The 18,868-nt window shown below is 40.3% G+C and overlaps 1 protein-coding gene across 1 annotated transcript in view; it reads right to left on the reverse strand.

Annotated features, from left to right (window-relative positions):
• Positions 1-7,668: 7,668 nt before the first annotated feature.
• The window catches only part of ADCY1 (adenylate cyclase 1), a 169,401-nt gene continuing 158,201 nt past the window's right edge, over positions 7,669-18,868 (reverse strand). The window contains exon 20 of the mRNA XM_030041777.2: positions 7,669-18,460. Within this exon, the coding sequence (XP_029897637.1) occupies positions 18,122-18,460 (339 nt within the window). The 3' untranslated portion in view covers positions 7,669-18,121. The remainder of the gene's footprint in view (positions 18,461-18,868) is intronic.

Below are 18,868 nucleotides of genomic sequence, written 5' to 3' on the forward strand. Positions count from 1 at the left end.
TAATCATAAACCACCCTCTCTTGCCACATTAATAATTGCACTATGAATAGAGAATTGGAGCTACCAGTTCAATATTTACGAATAACAGTCTGTCAGTATATGGGGAAAGTTGCTCGGTTTAAATTATGTGCCCCTAAGGAACTGAAAGAGAGCTTGAGAAATGGAGGCACTTTACAATCACATGGATTGCACGAGTAAACATCCTGGAAATAAATAGTCTGTCCAGGATAAGCTATTTATTTCCTAAACTCCCAGGGGAGGTTCGTACAGGAATATTTTGAGAACTAAACAAAAACTATTTTGAGATATTTGTGGCTGGGCAAAAAAAAAAAAAAAAAATTCTCAGTCCTTTATAAACATAGAAGAGGCTAGACCAACCCTTACCTCATTTTGAATATTAGTAGTTAGTTTTCAAACTAGTGGCCTTGTGGCTTGGTGAGCAAACCCACCAGGTCAGCCATACTATACCTCGCAGAGCTCGGCAAGCCAGTTCCTTATATAGCACAGAGCGGAGAGTGATGTCTTGACATAGTGTCGCAATGTTTGCACTGTCCTGCTGTGTCAGTGGGACATAATATTGCCTCTCCCGGCGAGGCAGTGATGCAAACAACGCTGCGCAGCGTCAACCTGTGCGGGAAGCTTCTTGGTGGCTCGGAGCAAAACTGACATCATCTCACTGGACCCCTTCAAACACTTCTGGCCTTGGCTTCCAGCTTGTGCTTTGCCCTCCTCACCATGCTTGCCCTCACTTTCTAGTGTATCCTTTTCGTGGCATCTCACAGTCCACCAGTGCTGTCTGTAGCTGCATCATCTTTATGCCTGCCTTCCATGGTCTTTTCCTACAAACCTCTTAAAAAATAACCTTCCCCTGTCCTGCAAAACCATTACTTGCCATTTCCTCGAGTTCCTTGCCAAACGTCCTCGAGATATAAATTAGGAGATTTGCAAGTTGTTCTCACTCTTAGCCATGGTTTCTTTTATGCCCTACATATTTAGCTTTTTACAAAGTGGTGGCAGGATGTTACAGAGAACAGGAGGGACATAACTATGCAGAGATCAGACAGAAAAGAGTCCAAAATTAATGCAAGCATGTGGAGCTCAGCAGACCCGCTGCAGTGATGATATTACCTTGGCCTTGGTGTATCTGTAGTCTGGACACAAAACACCCAAGCTCTGGCAAGAGTGGCATCTTGCATCTTTCAAAGAATGACACATATGGTGTCCTGTGCTCACACGTATTCATTATGAACCATTCCTTCACTAAAATTACATTCCTTGGTACGACCATCTTCCTCCTCAGCATTGTCTACCTGATATTTTGGAGCAATAATTCCATAGGTCTGGATCCAGCTGTTTGGTCTATGTTTACACACCTTCCTCTCTTTTGCTGTCTGATGCAAGATGGCACACAATTCCAGCAATATTATTATGCACTTCCGTATATATTGTATCAGCCTCCCAGTGCTTTATGTTTACGGCTTGAAAGATTCTTTTGTTGATCTCATTTTAGGGGATAACTTCATCTCCCTTTCTAAATGTGTTCCAAAAATACAAAACCTACATAGGAAATGTTTTAAATGTTTTTACTGCATTCCCTTGTGGGAAACATTAATTCGTAATATTTTGACTTCCAAAACCAACAAAAGTGGGGAAAACAAAAACAGCACAGTGTTTTGTTCAAATTTCAGTCCCTTATTTCCAGTTCAAATGCACAAATTCACTTCAGAGACATGGGAGTTTGAGGAGGCCTCATCTGGAAGAGAGTGAAACTGGAATTGTTTTTCAGTTTACCAAGGATTAACGTACATATAGGGACATGAAGGGACACCTTTTTCCCTTAGTGTTCTGGTCTAACCTGAGAGACCATGCTTCTTCAATTGCTGCTCTATTCATTTCTTCGTTTCCACTCTGATGATGTTGCTAAACAGTTCTCCTGAAGGGAACTTGGATGCTGAACCAGCTCTGAGCTCATATGCTTCCCTAACATACTATATTGAATTGGATATGTAATTCTAGTTTGTGAAGTCACAAATCTTGCAAAAGTGTCCAAGCAGTTAGGAGCTAGGTGCAGTCTTTCCTGGGCAAAACGGTATCAGGCCTTCTGCCTGCTCTTGCAACGAGTCTGATGTTTTTTGGCGCAGCGGGTGATTCCACAAAGAAGTACGTACTAGGCGGTAGGAGCTGGTAAGGGGAGCTCAGTACTCTACTTTGTCTGACAACCCATGGTGGAATGACCCTTGTTTGGAGAACTGGAAGGAAGAAGAGCCAGAAGAAGAATACGAATGGTGGTAGGGAGTAAAAGGAGTGTAAAAAGAAGAAGAAATGAAGAGGGACACAAAGGTGAAAATGCTTTCCTATATTTAGAGCCATGTGGAAAGAATAAATTAGAAGAAAGATTAAAGGAATGGGCAAGACAAAGGAAAAAAATAAAAAAGAAAGGAAATTAAACTGTATTTCCTAAATGATTTAGGAGACTTAGGCCCAGACTATGAGTTGTTTATGGATGAAACTCCATTAAAATGCAAATCTCATTCAAATTCCCATAACCTATTCTTCCTGTATCTGAGTTTTGTGTATAGGCAATTCAAACAGGAGTGCTCTAAGACTGCTGCTAAGGCTGAACTCCTCAGTGAAAATAGGAGTGGGACACCTCATTTGTTGACACAAAGGCTGAAGCCAGCAGGCAGCCTCATCATGAACTGACCTCTGCAGAATAGTGCCTCCCTTGGGCTTCCCAGCGTTATGGTACAGTGGGGCATGCAAAAGGAGCACAGCCTCTGTCCCAGTGAATCGTCAGCTCCTTGGGCAGCCACAAACATCGAAACGGAAACAGTCCAACACTCCCTGCGTACTTAGCCTATTTAGGTACATAAAGCTGCATAGAGGGACCCAGTAGGACTTTTCAAAAGCACCTTAGCAATTTATTTCCACTGATTTCGGTAGGAATTACATGCCTGGGCACTACTGAAAATCCTGAGATTCATGATAGGGTATACAGTGGGGACAGTCATTTAATACATGTGTTTTGAAGACACTTTAGAATAGAATAGAATAGAATAGAATAGAATAGAATAGAATAGAACAGAATATTTTTTTCAGTTGGAAGGGACCTACAATGACCAGTGAGTCCCACTGCCTGACCACTTCAGGGCTGACCAAAAGCTAAAGCATGTCATTGAGGGCATTGTCCAAATGCCTCTTAGACACTGACAGGCTTGGGCATCAACCACCTCGCCAAGAAGCCTGTTCCAGGGTTTGGGCACCCTCTTGGTAAAGAAATGTTTCCTCATGTCAAGTCTGAACCTCCCCTGGTGCAACTTTGAACCGTTCCCATGCATCCTGGCACTGGGTACCAGGGAGAAGAGCTCAGCACCTCGCTTTCCCCTTCCCCTCATGAGGACGCTGTAGGGAGCAATGAGGTCGCCCCTCAGCCTCCTTTTCTCCAAACAAGACAAACCCAAAGTCCTCAGCCGCTCCTCACAGGACATGCCTTCCAGTCCTTTCACCAGGAAAACCTTTGCTGAAACCTTCAGAAACCAAGGACTGTATGAATCCTTTGTGGTCTGTTAAAGAAGCTTTTCAGTGCCTGAAAAGCACTTAAGTACATTTATGAACTTGCTCTCCAGCAACTTTAAAGTTTTCACATTTTGGAAGACTTTCCTCATAGTTGGTAGAATTCTGCTGAATTATGATATTATGATCACTGGAGAAAAATACAGCATTATTTGTGGTAGTAGTGTGGAAGTGGTAGCTTTGCAACTGTTGGAACATCCCATTACTCAGCGTGGCAATGACCTTTCTTCTGGCCAGAGGCAGGGTCAATGTCTTTGGCTACAGTGTCCAGGAACAAACCTGTGTGGTATAATTCCCACTCCAACTCCTGTCATAGGAGCATCTCATAAGCAGCCTGAGAGGAAGGGTTTAGAGAATCCTGGACAGATGGTTTGGGGGTTTCATAACCCATCGAAGAAAAATGGCTCTGTACTAACAACACATTGAGTCATGACGCGTGCTTCAGGTTGTATATTTCTACAGATTTTGGGTAGCGTACCTCTGCTATGACTGGATGCAGCTGGACAACAAATCTGATTTTGTGCAGTCAAAATCACAATCTTCATATACTAACTGGGTTGCACGGCTGCTCAGAAAGTCAAACACTTATTTATATGTTTAAATCACCTTCCATATGATTCATTTCAGTGAGAGGTTGAGGAACAATGAGACTTGGCTGTCTGTCTCTGAACCATTGCAAATACTCTTAAAGGCTTTTTTAATTTAGATGTTGATGTTATAAAATTTTCACCTAGGTCCACCAATTGCAGGGAACTGAAAGTAGTATTCTAACAGCCAAATTTTTTTTCTGCCTTAATGCAACGTTAGGACTGAGTAAACAAAAGCCTTAAGGAACACATACGGACAAGTTCAGTGTCACATCTTCCCTCGGCGTGGATCAGCTCTGCCCACAGATGCAGTGCTTGGTGTCTATGTGAGAGGAGGATTAGGCTGTACATATTTAAAGATGCTACAATCTTAAGATCAATTATAAAACCTTAAGGCATTAAAAATTGTTGCCTCTCTTGGTTAAACAAGGTTGTAATATACAAGTAGCCACTCTAAAACCATTGAGGGGAATGCCAAATTGAGAAAAGTATCTTTTTTATCCAAAGGTTTGGAGGATTAATATTTGACTTCAAAAAGTCTAATTACCTCAGTAGTAAGAAACTAGGTACACTTTAGTAGCAGTAGAGGTCATTGACCTTGATAAAAATCAATGTGCCACCACCTGCCTTTGTAATTACGTCAATGACTCCTCTTCATTATATGCTTATCCACTTCAGTCTTACAGCATGCCACAATGTGTTCTGTCTGCATGTTGTTTATTCACTAGACGGTGTCCCATACACTTTCTACGTGTTTCTACACCCCAGAAGTCGATCTGAGTTAATATTCAACTGGGACCTTTCCTCAGTAACTTACTGTGTGTTTTCTGATATGACTGCTCCTTTCTAATTATGTTGGCAGTGCTGCTGAGGAGCACATAATATTATTGCCAAAGTTCAATAAACATACAGAGTAACTATAGAGTTTGGGGGAAAACAGTCGGTGGTGCTTTCATGACCTTTGGCAACAGTATGAGCACAGTTTGGCCAATGCCAAACAAATGTCTAACTTCAAATCTCTCAGCGACCAGAAAATGATGGATTTGCTTTACTTTATTACATCTAATAATAAACAAAAAATGCTGTGTTTGTGCAGTGCAGTAGCATGGCCAGACTGAGTGTAGTCCTGTGCAGGAGATCAGGCTAGATGAATATCAATGGATCTTTCTTGTCATATTAGAATTGCGCAGATGAATCCCCAGGTGGTCTGAGATGAGGGAATGCTGATGAAGTCATCGGAGTCCCACTGGCTTAGTGAAGCAGAGCATTTGTGTTAGGGAATCTCATCTGCTTTGTCTGTGGTGGTGTAGTAATTGATAAGTTACACTCTAAGTCTCTATGAACCCCTCACTGGCATCTTCAGACTATGCCTAGTAAATGGAAAGATAAACATTCATAATAATCATGACTACTTTTTCATCACTAGCTCCTTCTACTTCTTCATTGCTAGCTTGCTATGGCCATATCTAATAATAGTGGACCAATGTCTGGTTACAAGTATAGAAACAGCCTAAGCCTGGGAGGCTCATGGTAACGTAATATTAAAAGCCAGTTTCTATTCTCTGAGCCTTGAGCCTGAAAACTTATGCAAACTACTGCTGCAATTGATAGCAGAAATAATCTGCACAGGACTGGATGTTTAGGATTGGATCCTAAGTAGCCTGGCTATACCTCAAGATCCCCATCCTCAGATGCTCTCTCCACAGTTCAGCGGGTTTAACGAGAGCCAGAATTGTCACAGACAATTTCCGCTACGTGACTCACTTTCCAGCTGTGGCTTTTTTTCCATCAGAATGGTCCAAATGAGAATACGGTCCATGACTGGTACCTGTATAATTGTTTCCTTCCATTGAACATCATGTTCTGCCAGCAGGAACAGTGCATTAGGTGACCCACTGCCCCAGGGAATGGCTGCAAAACTGGAAGGCTTTGACATAGATACGGAGGCAATGCACCAGTAATGCCTGGATGTACACCATGTTCTCATTTTCCGTTGTCCCCTTCCCCCTATTTCAAATTGACAAGAACAATTGGACAAGAACACCAGTTCCAGTCCTGGGTGGTTTACGCTACAGAAATCCAATCTCTCTGGAGTTTCTCATTCAGGGACTGCATTTCTATAGCATAAACCACCCACGACTGGGACTGGTGTTCTTGCCCAAAAACGTTACCAGAGGATATAAGCAACCCACCACTGATACTACCTCATTCTTTAAGCAAAACAAATTCTCACACTGTGCGATTATGTCTCTGAAGTGATTCAACTGTGTAATGGGGCATGGCAGAAAACATGTTTCCAAGTACCTGACCTGGGTCATTAAAACCAGAACGTACACTATCTCATTAACATATGTGTGTGTGTACATATTTTATATATAAGTATATATAGCTCTGTGTGTATTTATATACATAAATTCCGCCCAAACAACACAGGGAGGCTTGCACATTTTAGTATTAAGAGAAAGACTTAAAATACCAATGTGGCAGAATAGGTGCAATGAAAGATGAAGGCCAGATTTGCAGTTTATTTATGTCCTTTTGACTTTAACAGAGCTATTCTGATTGACAGTTATGAAGATCTGGCACACTGTCTTTCAGAGGGGAAGGAGAAAACAAAAAATGGCTACATAAGGCCTCAAACCCTTCTTCTCACTGGTGTAAGGGCAAACCAAGAACAGTTCCATCACACTCACTGTCATCACAATAATTCGGTACAACTCGCACTGCGCTCTCTAACCTGCAAGGGAAACAGCTGGGGAGCCTTAGTCTAGCATTTGGAATAAAACCCCTTGCATCTGAGCCCAGGCTGTTTTCCATCACAAGGGACTCTGCATTTCCAAGTTATCTCAGGGCATATCTGCATGGACAGGCGTGACGGACCTGAGCGCCTCTGCTTTTGCTCTGAGCTGGCCAGATGGGAGTCTGCTGTGATTTGGAAGCGGTACAATCAAATTACTTTGGTACTGTGCCCAAGCTTACAAAGTCTCTTGAGAGACACGTTACCTGATATAACTCTATCAGTTTTCAAATCAATTTTAAGTTAACCTATGCAATTTTGCACTCAGGTTGGTTCTCTATCTTGCACAATATAAACTGCCTACAAAACCTACACTTGGCCCAAGTTGGCCAATTATTTCTGGCTTGTGGAAAGGGAGAGATGAGCTTCCCCTCCCTGTCTTCTGGTCTATGTGGCCAGTATTTTGCCAGTATCTGCACATGTTTGCTTTCCTCTGCTTGCACAATGGATGGAGCACTTGGCCCAAGCTGACTTCCACTGTGGTCAATGCAGAAAGTCAACAAGATTCACAAGGGAGCTGAATTGTTCCCATAAGGTTCTTCAGTTCAAAGCAATTGTGAAAATAAAATTGCAGGATTTCTAGATGCATGTTCTTAGCCTGAAAACTGAGAAACTGTAGTTGGACCCTCTGAAAGGCAGCTTGGTATAGAATAATGAATACAACTTGATTTAAACCAAAACCAAAACCAAAACCGCAATACCAAACAGCTGTTTATTCAAGCAATTTTTTTTCCTTTATTTTTAATTAGATCCCAGAAATTATAATAGTGCAAACACTCAGTATAAAAGTTGCAATAAGAAATTTACATTCACATTTAACATTTCAGTCCATTCACTTTTTAACATAAAAATAGGACAAATATTCAATTGCTCTTCTCAATTTAACAATCCTGAAAAAGACTGGAAGATACTCTACAATATTCTATTTACATAAAAATAGACCCGTATTATTAATGCAAATCTATCATTAGAAGTTACCCAGTGTTAAGTTATTGTATTGTACTATGTATATACATACATATATATATATAGTGTATAGCTATATAGATATAAAAATTATTTATAGGTTCAGTGGGCTACAATAGTTGGAAAAATGACATCTTGACTTACTAGTTCATTCCTTAAAGTCAGGACTATTCATTTTATTTACCTATGTAGATGTTTCTGTTGTGATACAGTAGGCCTCCTCCTGGTCCCTTTGAAGTCACTGGCAACACCCCATTTGACATCAGCGGGAGAGGAACAGACATTAGAATAAGACCTGATCTAACAATTTAACACTCATCGAAGTTAATATTTCCATTAACTTTACTGGGCTGTAAATCAGACTAAATGATCTTCTGAAACCTTGTGTGCCAATTAAATAGGGAGAAGAATACAGCTGGTTTTCCCTTGGAGGAATGGAACATCTCTACCTGATGCATATAAATTTTTTTTCAAAGTCTAAGCAGAATATTCAAGTTAGTTCGGAAGCAGTGCAGAATTTGCTGCAAACGTCTGCAGGTTAAGCAGCTGGTGAGATTCCTCTTGCACGGTCTTCTTACTGAATACTTCAGTTGAAACCCCAAGACTGCATCCTTCCTTGCTCTTATTTTTTAATAAAGAGCGGCACCTGGACACAGACAGCACGACTGCCCTTGAAATGAGTTTGCACGTTCAGTCAACTGCTAGGGACCACGAACTAGGGGCTACCCCGCTCTTGCTTATGTGTGTCTCTTCTTTGGGGACACAAGCAGAGCGGCGGCTCTGCCTGCCTGCAGCTGGCAGGGTCAAGCCTCGCTGCCCAGCCTGCTGCCCGCTGCTGGCCCCTGCTCCCACCGCAGGGCACGGTCGTTCGCCCTGTCAGGTTTGCTGTCACATGTACTGCTTCCTAACCAGACTACGTCAAAGCTACTTCTTTTCCCCTAAACACCTATTATATGAAAAATCTGCTTTTTGAAAACGTATTTTCTCGTTGAAGAAGTTTGCCAACCATGTGATGAAGGATCTACAGCGGGAGACGGTAAGCAGGCCTGCGTGGACAGGAACTGCCTGCAACAAAACCGTGATGGCACTGAACAACTGAAGGCGAGTTAAGGGCAGCAGGGGCACCGATTTCTTGAGCAGCAGTGTTTTATGAGCTGCAGGTCACATTTTTGCGTCCAAAGAACAATTATGTAGTGCTTAGAGGCAGGCAGGCCTGCCTAGCTCCTTTTCCTCTTAGTGCTATGGTGCTTATTACATTTAAGTAATTCTAGGATGCTTAAAATTATGGGTAAGCCCACAATGGACACCGTGCCATTGTCTGTAGGCAGACCAATTTTGATTGTAGAACACATGCTTCATGTGTTTTTTTGCTTCCTGCCTGAGGCTGCTGAACATTTCATTACAAAAAGAGGGAATCAAATACACTTTCAAATCTTTTCAATTAATAGATCAGAAAAATACTTAACATCTCATTTCCAAGCAGAACCTATGGATATATACCAGAAAGGCAAAAAGTAACCTCCTGACAGCAAAGAGTACAAGGACTAATCAGCAGGATAAAATCCAGACAGATGTGAGTTGCAGCACAAGTTTTAGTGGCAGGGGTTTTAAGAGATGGGTCAAATTTGGCTGAATCTGCTTGAAACTGTGAAATGTGTGTATTACTAGTTTTGCACCATTACCCACATTCCATGTACGAACTGATGATATGCACACAGACAAATCTACACACAAGTATATTATGAAAAAGAACCTCCAAGAAGTGTTTTTGACCTCTGTCAGAATTTCACTGAAAATAATATCACTTCTCTAGAATTCTCTATATTGGGTTAAATTAAAAGTAATTATTAAATTAAATGGTAACTGCTCTTGGACTCTGGTTTTTACACCAGTAACTCTGAAAGCATTACTTTCATTCTTACTGTATTCTGTAACATTTTCCAAAGCTACCTCAGTGTAATAACTAGCTGCTTGAATGCAGAAAAGAAACTCACCATTTGCTTTGTCTAAGTCCAAATTTGTGCAGACAATTGTACTTGCAAATGGGAGCAAGTTACACAATCACTTCACTTCTTTTTTTCTTAATTGAACCCTAGTAACGTTACTGTAAAAAAAGCAGGAATTCTAAGTGAAGAAGGATTTCTACTGTAACAATTTAAAAATGTAATTATCATGAAGCAATTACGTGATGGCACAGGTAATTAATTTTCATCTACATTTCATTGAAAATTCTTGATATAACCCTTGAATGGCATTTGAAATGTAAGAACAGACAACCTTTGCACCCATGCGCACTAAAGAGTAAAAGACGTAAGAAATCACCTAAAGAACTTCAACGTGCCAGCTCAAATTTTTCATAACTGATGCCACCATTGACAGGTCTAGGATCAAAGCAGCAGCTCAGGCACTTGAAAGTAAGACACGATAGTGTGCATAACCGCAGTAATTAAAGCACACCTTAGCCTTGCCCACAACGAGAACTGTTAGCTGTTTCACCACCAGCAAGCTAACCTATGTCTAGCAAACATGGCAGTGCAGTTACAAGCTGTAGGTAAGTGTTCTGGATGTTTTTAATCAACGTGTTGTGGAAGCCTGTTCTGAAGAGGAGGGCAGCCAGCTTTTTCAAAGGAGCTCCAAACTATCTGGACAGATTGTCTGCAGAACTCAGTTCACTGTGTGTGCTGAGCTTTCTAGGAAATCTGTTATTTAGCTTGGACCAACATATACCTGTGCATGGCCTCCCTCCATAAACACTTGGAGCACTCCTTGCACCCACAAAACTGTCCTGGTAGTAAACCAAAGTAGGAAAGGAAGCAGTAAAAATGCTTCATAGTGATGCAGCACTGTTTGTTCCTTCAGTTTTATGCAGGCGTGACATGTCTGATGCCACAGAAGGCATAAAACGGGGATCCTAATATAAAGAAGCAGATCCTCCAGCATGCAGTAAGGCACAAGCAAAACCAAGTCCTTTCAGCACATAGGCTATGTACATTAACCAATGCTAATTCAAATTTCAAGGTGCTTCCTCATGATCAGAAAATAGGCATTAAAGGTGACAACCCCCAACCGCTCCTGATAATTCCTTCTGACATTCTGAAAGTCGTTCACCAAGAGATCTGGAACACTCTTGTGAATGTGAACAGACACGAAAACTCAGAAATGGATCTAGCCATGCAGTTAAACACAAGCCTTATTTTTGCTGCACTAGGAATCTGGTTGAGTACTCTGTCAGCTCAGATACTCAAGACCTGTCCCATGTCACTGAGAGCTTTACCATTGACTTCAGAAGGAGAACTGGCTTTTTACCTTTTCCTCTCAGCAACTGCTATCTCACAGGCTTCTTTTCTTTTTGTTATTTTGTACTCCTGCTAACTTTGTGCTTTTTTTTCTCTTCTTTTCCTGTTTTTGTTCTTGCACCGATCAGATCATAAGTCACACCAGGCCACCCAAGCAGTGTGACATTTTGAAGAGTAATTAAAGAGCAACAGGCAGCCTCCTGCTTATATGTACTTTTTTTCCATTTATTTACATTCACTTATTTATTCATGATTTAGATTTGGCCTGAAAACTCAGTGAGGATGGGATTAAAAGGAACAAAGAGCTAAAAAAAGCCTATATAGAGTTCTGGAAAAAGCCAATCATAAACAGGGTGGGGTAGAGAAGCAGAGTCCAGACTGTCATTAGTCACAACAATTATGCCACACTGAGATGTAAAACCCACTGAATTTGAGAGGAGTTAGTTTATGACTGTTAGAAATCCTTAACTGCTGTATGAAGCCAATCATCAGTACAAGGTAGTGGTTCCGGTATGCAGGCAACTGGGATACATTGCATGAATCTACATCTTAACTTTGGATGACAGAAGTACTTGCAGAAGCTGTACTGCTTAGTTAACCCCACAGTCACCTGATTACACATACAAGTTAATGGATTTCTAAGTGCTATCATAATACTAGCTCAAACCTGTAAAATACAAGAAGTCCTTATTAATCCATAGTAGAAAGTATTCACAGTCCACACCCTTTTTCCTCTGCCACCAACCTCAGTGTTATGCCCCTACAATACTCCTCATTTATCATACAGCAATTATATAAGTAATTTGAGAAGTAGCCCCAAGCTGTAGTGACACAGGCATGACAACTTTAAAAATTATGCATGGAAAAATACCTCCAGAATTTAAAGTTTTGTTCAGCAGCAATATGGGAAAAATCAGCTAGAGGATTGGATATTAATTTCTTATTCCTATGCCACTAACTGACGCGGGCCTCAAGCTGTGGGTTAGGCTGTGACGCCTAAGGGAGGCATCCCTGTAAGCATGGCTTTAGTGGGGGCAGGACTAGCATCAGCACAGAACCCAGATGGCTCAAAGCCAGAGAACCCAGTGAACCTTCTCCTAATAGTTCTGTTAAATACTTTCTGCTTAGCAATAATCAGAACTTATTTAGAAAATGAGTCAAAAAAGCTAACAAAAGTAAGGCAACAAAATTAATTTATATATATACACATACATATATATACATATATGTATGTATCTAGGAAAACAATCTATTTGCACTGTGTACTTTTCACATACAATAACTTATTACCACATTAGAAATACACTCTGGGTAACGTCGATGGGCCAAATTCACCTCCTTTACCTTCCATAGTGTTGCACCTGCATACAGCAATGATGGATTTGACACTTGATCATTCTTGATGACAATACTACATCAACTGCAGTATCAGAGAATACCCATTGAATGCCAGATATCACACCATTATGAACTAGAATATCTGCTTGCTTTTTATATTACAGTAAGTAGAGTTTATTGCTTCTAATGACCAAAAGGTACCTTATGAAGACAGCATAGATGTTGATAACACTTTTCATATACTGTATTATGGATCTTGGAACACTGAGGTTGGCAGATCACAATCATTAAATTATTTTTCTTCTTTATTTGCTGTTTGCATTTTGATTTTGCTTTGCTGAACGCACATGCAACTAGTGGATTTAACTCTGTGCCAGAAGTGATATGTCAAAAACATTTAGGAAAACTTACTGTTTTGTTTTGTTTTACTGAAGTCAGGCATGAGTGGCATGCAGTAGATCGCAAGGAAAAGCAAAAGGACATCCATTTCCAAAGGATTTATAATCTCCATGCACATGTAAAATGTCTCTTACAAAAATCGTTAACATTTGTTAAAAGTGTGCCTTTTTCCCTCTTTTTATACAAGTGTACATGCAATTACCTGTTCGAGCTAAAACTATTTACAAAATTTCATAATACAATACATCTTTTAAAGTGAATAATACATGAAAGGCCAATGTTTTCTGTTGTTTCGTAACACTGTACAAGATTAAAAATAAATAAGGCATTATAATACACGTTTATCACAAATTAAAAAATGTTGGTTCTCACTGTAATACAAAACTTTAACTTGAAAGAACATTATGGCTAAATAGTCCTCCTGCCTGGGCAGAACATATACAGAATCTGGACTTGATGATGTAAAGAAAACGCTTTGCTTCTGCTACAAGCAGGAATTCAACACATGAAAATGATTCACGCTACTTACTAAGGTGTTTAGACTCCTCAAAGCACTGAAATGGCACAGGTCATGTACTGTTTCCCTTTGAATAGTGACTCCCAAGTACTTTCTCTTGCCTTACAGATAAATTACAGGCAAAAGCGTGAACGAGATTTAGGTGCGTGACCTACTCTCAGTTACAGTGTTGTAAAATACTCAGTTCAGTACCCACGCGAGACATTGCTGTAACCCAAAGCAGAACTTGGCCTACAGAAGCTCAACTCCTGACCTTCATAAACATGCTAAACTCCGGGTGATTTCTGCAGGCCTTGTGGGTACATAAGGGATGCAGATTCAGCCCTAATGAGCTGAAGCTTTTGACTCTCAGTCTCACCTAGAGAAAGCATGGGAGAATTTGCGTGTGTTTTAGTGAAGACGAGGAAGTGCGACTTGCCACAGCGCGAAGCAGCTACTAAAACCAACGTATTTTACAGGCTGGATAAAACAGCTTTCTAGTCAATGCAAATGGAAAATGTTTGGAAATATCTAGCCAGTAATTCAACTGAATGCCAGTTTGTAATCTCAGCAGAGAATAATAATTAAAAAATCATTTAAAGATAAAGGTAGCATAGGAACACTTTGAAATTAGCTCCCAAGACAGCGAAGTCTGAAGATCTGTGATACTTATCTCCTTATATAAAGAACAAAAGACATTGATTATTACTATTATCTGAAAGAGAGAACGTGCAAACTGATGTGAAATATTGTGCTTGCTATTGACAGACATCGACATGCCAAAATGGCATCCCTTTGTTGTAGGGCTCATATCAGTTAATTGTTTCAAGCTAACAGCTGCACAAAATAGTGAACAGAAGTGCAGGAGGCTATTCTGCTCACAGCGCAACAAGTTACTATCCTCAGTTAAATGTGAGGGATTTCTGCGTGCTGTGGGGCAGAATTACTCCTTGTTGGGGCTACAGCAAGGTCACCCAGGCAAAAGTTACAGGGTTTGACCAGAAAATTAATAAATGCAAGATAGGAAATACAACTGCATGCATTAAGGTGGGCACAACCCAAATCCCACAGAAATCCAAGGAAATCCTTCTGATGATTTTCAGGGATATTGGAATGGGCCACATATTATATTCAGCCAATTGCCAATAAAAATTGGATGACAAGCTTCTCTAATTTGGCAGAAAATGTGTATTTGTGGGGTTATCATCGGAAGTATTACTACTGCCTCTTTCTATGTATAAAACTTACTGAACATATCAAAGAACACAGAAGAGCAGAGAGATTAAATCTGTCATTTAAAGCTATCACACGAGAACTGAAATAAAACAAATGTACGGAGAAAAGGAAAATGGGGGGAAATTATATGAATAGGGAGGGAAAGCATAAAGGCAAGAGCACAGGTTCATTATATCATGATTTCAGTGGGCATTTAGTTTTCCCTGTTGGAAAGGCTGCTGAAGACTGCCTATCATTTTCACATGGCTTTTTACTAATTTGTGCCTTCGCTGAACGTTCTTCATGATTCTCTACTGCTTAGTCCAGGACCACATAGTGAAATAAAGTTTTCCCCATAGTAAAACCAGCAACAACAACCACAACAAAAATATGAAAAATGTTAACGGTAAGACTCAAACAAAGTCTGGAAACTGACTCCAAATACACCATCACTGATGCTGTAAGCTAGCACATGCACGCTGGACTGGCTGCAGCACCAAGAAGCCATCCTGGTCCACTCAACCTGCTCCGGAGGCACAGACCTCCTGCAAAAGGGCCGAATGAGAAGCTGATGATCGACTGCGCCTGTCTCGTCCTTTCCATTCAGCATGGAAAACATTATTACGAAGTCACGTACCACATTTGACTGCTGGAAACAAGTAATTCTACTAGCACCTGCTAGTCTTTTAAAATATTAAAATGAATAATCCAAATTTACCTTGCTACATGATCTTCCATTGACTTTACTTCAGGACTAGGCTGGGAATGAGTCTGGGAATGAGTCTGGGAATGAGAACAGTCCAGAAAATATTAGCACAGGGGACAATTTGTTTCTGCTCACTGTCCATTTAGTGATAAAAGAAACAATGGCAATATGCCTATATCTTGTACCTATTAAAAAAGTAACACAGAAATAATTTCACTGTAAGCTTTTGGGGTAGGCCAATGGCATATCTGGTCTATGTGTTCACATACTACCAGATCTACTGCGAGGATCTGAAGATGCTTTTAATAACAGTACATATAAAAATAATGTTTCATTATTATCAGTGAAATTATACCAAATTCACTGATTCAAAAATTGTGTAACTTGGGCTCTTTGTCAGTGGAACTAAGTAATTAATGCTATTGCACATAATGCTTTCCATTTTGGTTAAATATTTAACTTACCTATGTGATGATTTAGTTCGTACAAACCTATTAGGAAACATAAATATGCAGTGTACTTTACATGGATACCACTTATTCAGTTTAATTATGTAAACAGTTGTTCTTTTAAAATCTGTATTCTCTACATGTATTTATTTAAATGGCTTTGAATGCCTCAAAACCAGAATTAAATTATTCTAGAAGAATACCTGTGAACTGGATAGCTGTTAGGGAGGTAAAGAACTGCAGTGACTTTCTACAGATCAGCCAGGGTGCATACACCTAGTACAGTAGGAAGCAATTCTCAGTTTTTTATAGTCACTTTAATCACAACACTAATTTTGTTAGCTTTGTAATGAAGCACCTAGCAGACAGGGTACATAAAAATTCATTGAAAATCTTGCTGAAAACCACTGGAGTCCCACAGCAGCCTGATACGCCTACACGGAGAACGGAAACTCCTGCAGCATTTCCTCAACCATTTGCATCTGTTGACACAGTATTTGTCCATACACTTTTAACACAAACAGTGACTGCTCCAAAGCAAATGCTGATTGTAAGAGAATCACTCAGAATATTCTTTCCACTAAAATCAGTAATAAAATAGGCCTACCAAGGGGAAATGTGACATCTAGTACATGCAAGTTTTCTACTGCACAATCTGGACAACGTCTGCAGTCTTGGGTGGGTTTTCCGGGTTTGGTTTCTTTGGTTTGTTTGGTCGGGGTTTTTTTATTTTTTTTTGTTAGTTAAAAGGAAGTTTTGCGTGTTTTTAGACAACATAAAGTTTTGCTTCTTTTTTGGAAAGCAGTGAGGCTGGTTAGCTTGTGCATCCCCATCTGGACAGTATGGTACCTGCCCATGGAGCACATGTCACTCAGCAGGATGACCGCCAACTGCCCGCGCCTCGAGTACCGAGCTGCATTCCACATTTCACACCCAGATCAGCGTTTCAAGATGAAACCATGAACAATAGGATGTGGGCTGCATTAAAGGAAAAAGCAGTCAAAATATGTTCCCTTTTATGCAGATTAAGAGCAGGCCTCACTCTCCTGGCACGTTTACCAGTGTGCTCCTCATTTGGGCAAAGTTTGACTGTGCTTATTTCTCAGAATTATAGCTTTCTATAATTGTACAGCTTTGAAGAGTGAGCCTGGGTAGAATCAAGATATAATAAAACTGTGGCATAAATTTAAAAAATCAGTTAAGATGTAAGACTGTGTTGGCAAACATAGAAATGTCACAAAGCTAGCAACAGCATGTTTGTCACCAGTACAGGACTATTTTTTGAGCTGTTTAGAAAGGTAAAGCTAAATCCTGGAACTGAGCCACAGGACCTGTGCTGTTTGTAAAAGCCTGAAATAATACCATCTTTCTGCTCTTCAATAAAATCAGCACTGTACATAAAGGAATGTTTCTATATTGCATAAGCATATTGCTGTGCTTGCAGGGTGGCTCCTCTGTCTTCCACAGTCAAATGACCTGTGAAGAGGCAGCAACTTCTAAACTCTACCACCCCTGTTTTGTTTTTTTTTTTTATGGAAAGAATATATATTGTTCTTCTGCCAAACCTTTAAGCTCTGTGGTTTATCTACTTCATATGCTAGTGTTATGGTTTGAATTGGAATTTTTTTGAAGTTTTGGAGCATGCAAAGACAATTTTAAAAAATACATAGGGTTTAGCAATTAGCTGAATCCAGCCTTCATCTATCTGCCATTGACAGCAGAATGAACACTGCTGTCATTGCTTTAACCCGTGCACTGGGAGCACAGTTTCTCTAACTCTTGCTGTAGCCCTGGAGAGTCTCCAGCTGCCTCCCACTCCACAGCTAAATGCAGTTTTGGTAATCCCAGTCCCAACAATGCTGGCTATGACAGAAAGAGAAATCTCTTTGCAGGTGGATGTGTAAATAAATACATATTTTTATGTTTATCTCTATAAATCTCTATTAAGTCTACACAGGACTTTGTATATGTGCATATATAGATTAAAACATATATATACACACACACACATACATAATTGCTTGCACGTTTATCTAATTTTTTTCATTTACCCTTTAAAAATGCCAAGAAAATATTCCTCATTTCCAGAAAATCAGGTTTTGACTTTTCCTAACAGAATTGCTAGCCCTTATATGTTCCATCCCAAGAGTTCGTTACACAGTCCCCAAGTTCTCTTTGGTTGGGTTGTAGTGGTCCTTGGTTAATGCCATGGCCTATGACCTCTGATCTCTTGGTAAAAATTCAGGCAACCATTGCTCTCCAAGTTCACCGCAAATGGCACAACCAAATCTCCTTTGCTCTACGCCTCCTTCACAGCTGGCACAGAAGGAAGATAATGCAGTGTTTGATTTGTGTGAGTGGCAGATGCTTGACCTGCTCCCAGCCCAGCTTTTACAGTAAAGCTAGCAACTGAGGACACTGATGGACAGCTGGTGCCCAGTTTTGTCTGAATGTTTGCTCTCCCGTAAGGGTACATTTTCCGCTCTAAGTTTAAAGACCGTGTTTGTGAATTATTTCCATCGGCCTTTCCTTCCAGGAAATAGGTCAACATTTCACCTTTTCCCTTTACACTGACTTTACCCCTGCACACGAATTCATAACTGCACCTTTTTAATATCCGCTGAACTTCTTCTGTCACCTGAAGACAGAAAAAAAGAACTATTAGTTTTTGCTGTTCATATAAGGTTAATCCTTGAAGTGCCCACCCCTCCACATTTTACTTCTCTGTCATGAAATACACATAAACAGAATGAATTAGCACCTACTGCTGCTCTTGGGCTCACTTAGATTTTTCTTAAGGAATTAAAAATCACTGACCAAACTGGAATCTGAGAAGCAGAACTTCTGCTCTTGAGCTGAGTAATTACACAGCCAGATTAAGCTCCATCCAACAGAAATGTGTAACCAAATTGTCCAGTGTTGTAAGCTGGATCAGTTCCAGTGACGTTAATTTACTCCAGAAGAACTTTTGATCCCTGGAGACTAGACAGGTATTTTGGACAAAGGACTGCAAGAGTTCATTGAGGTTTTGAGAGGTGCAGCAGAG

Source organism: Aquila chrysaetos, chromosome 18 (assembly GCF_900496995.4).
Source record: "Aquila chrysaetos chrysaetos chromosome 18, bAquChr1.4, whole genome shotgun sequence".
Classification (NCBI taxonomy): Eukaryota; Metazoa; Chordata; class Aves; order Accipitriformes; family Accipitridae; genus Aquila; species Aquila chrysaetos.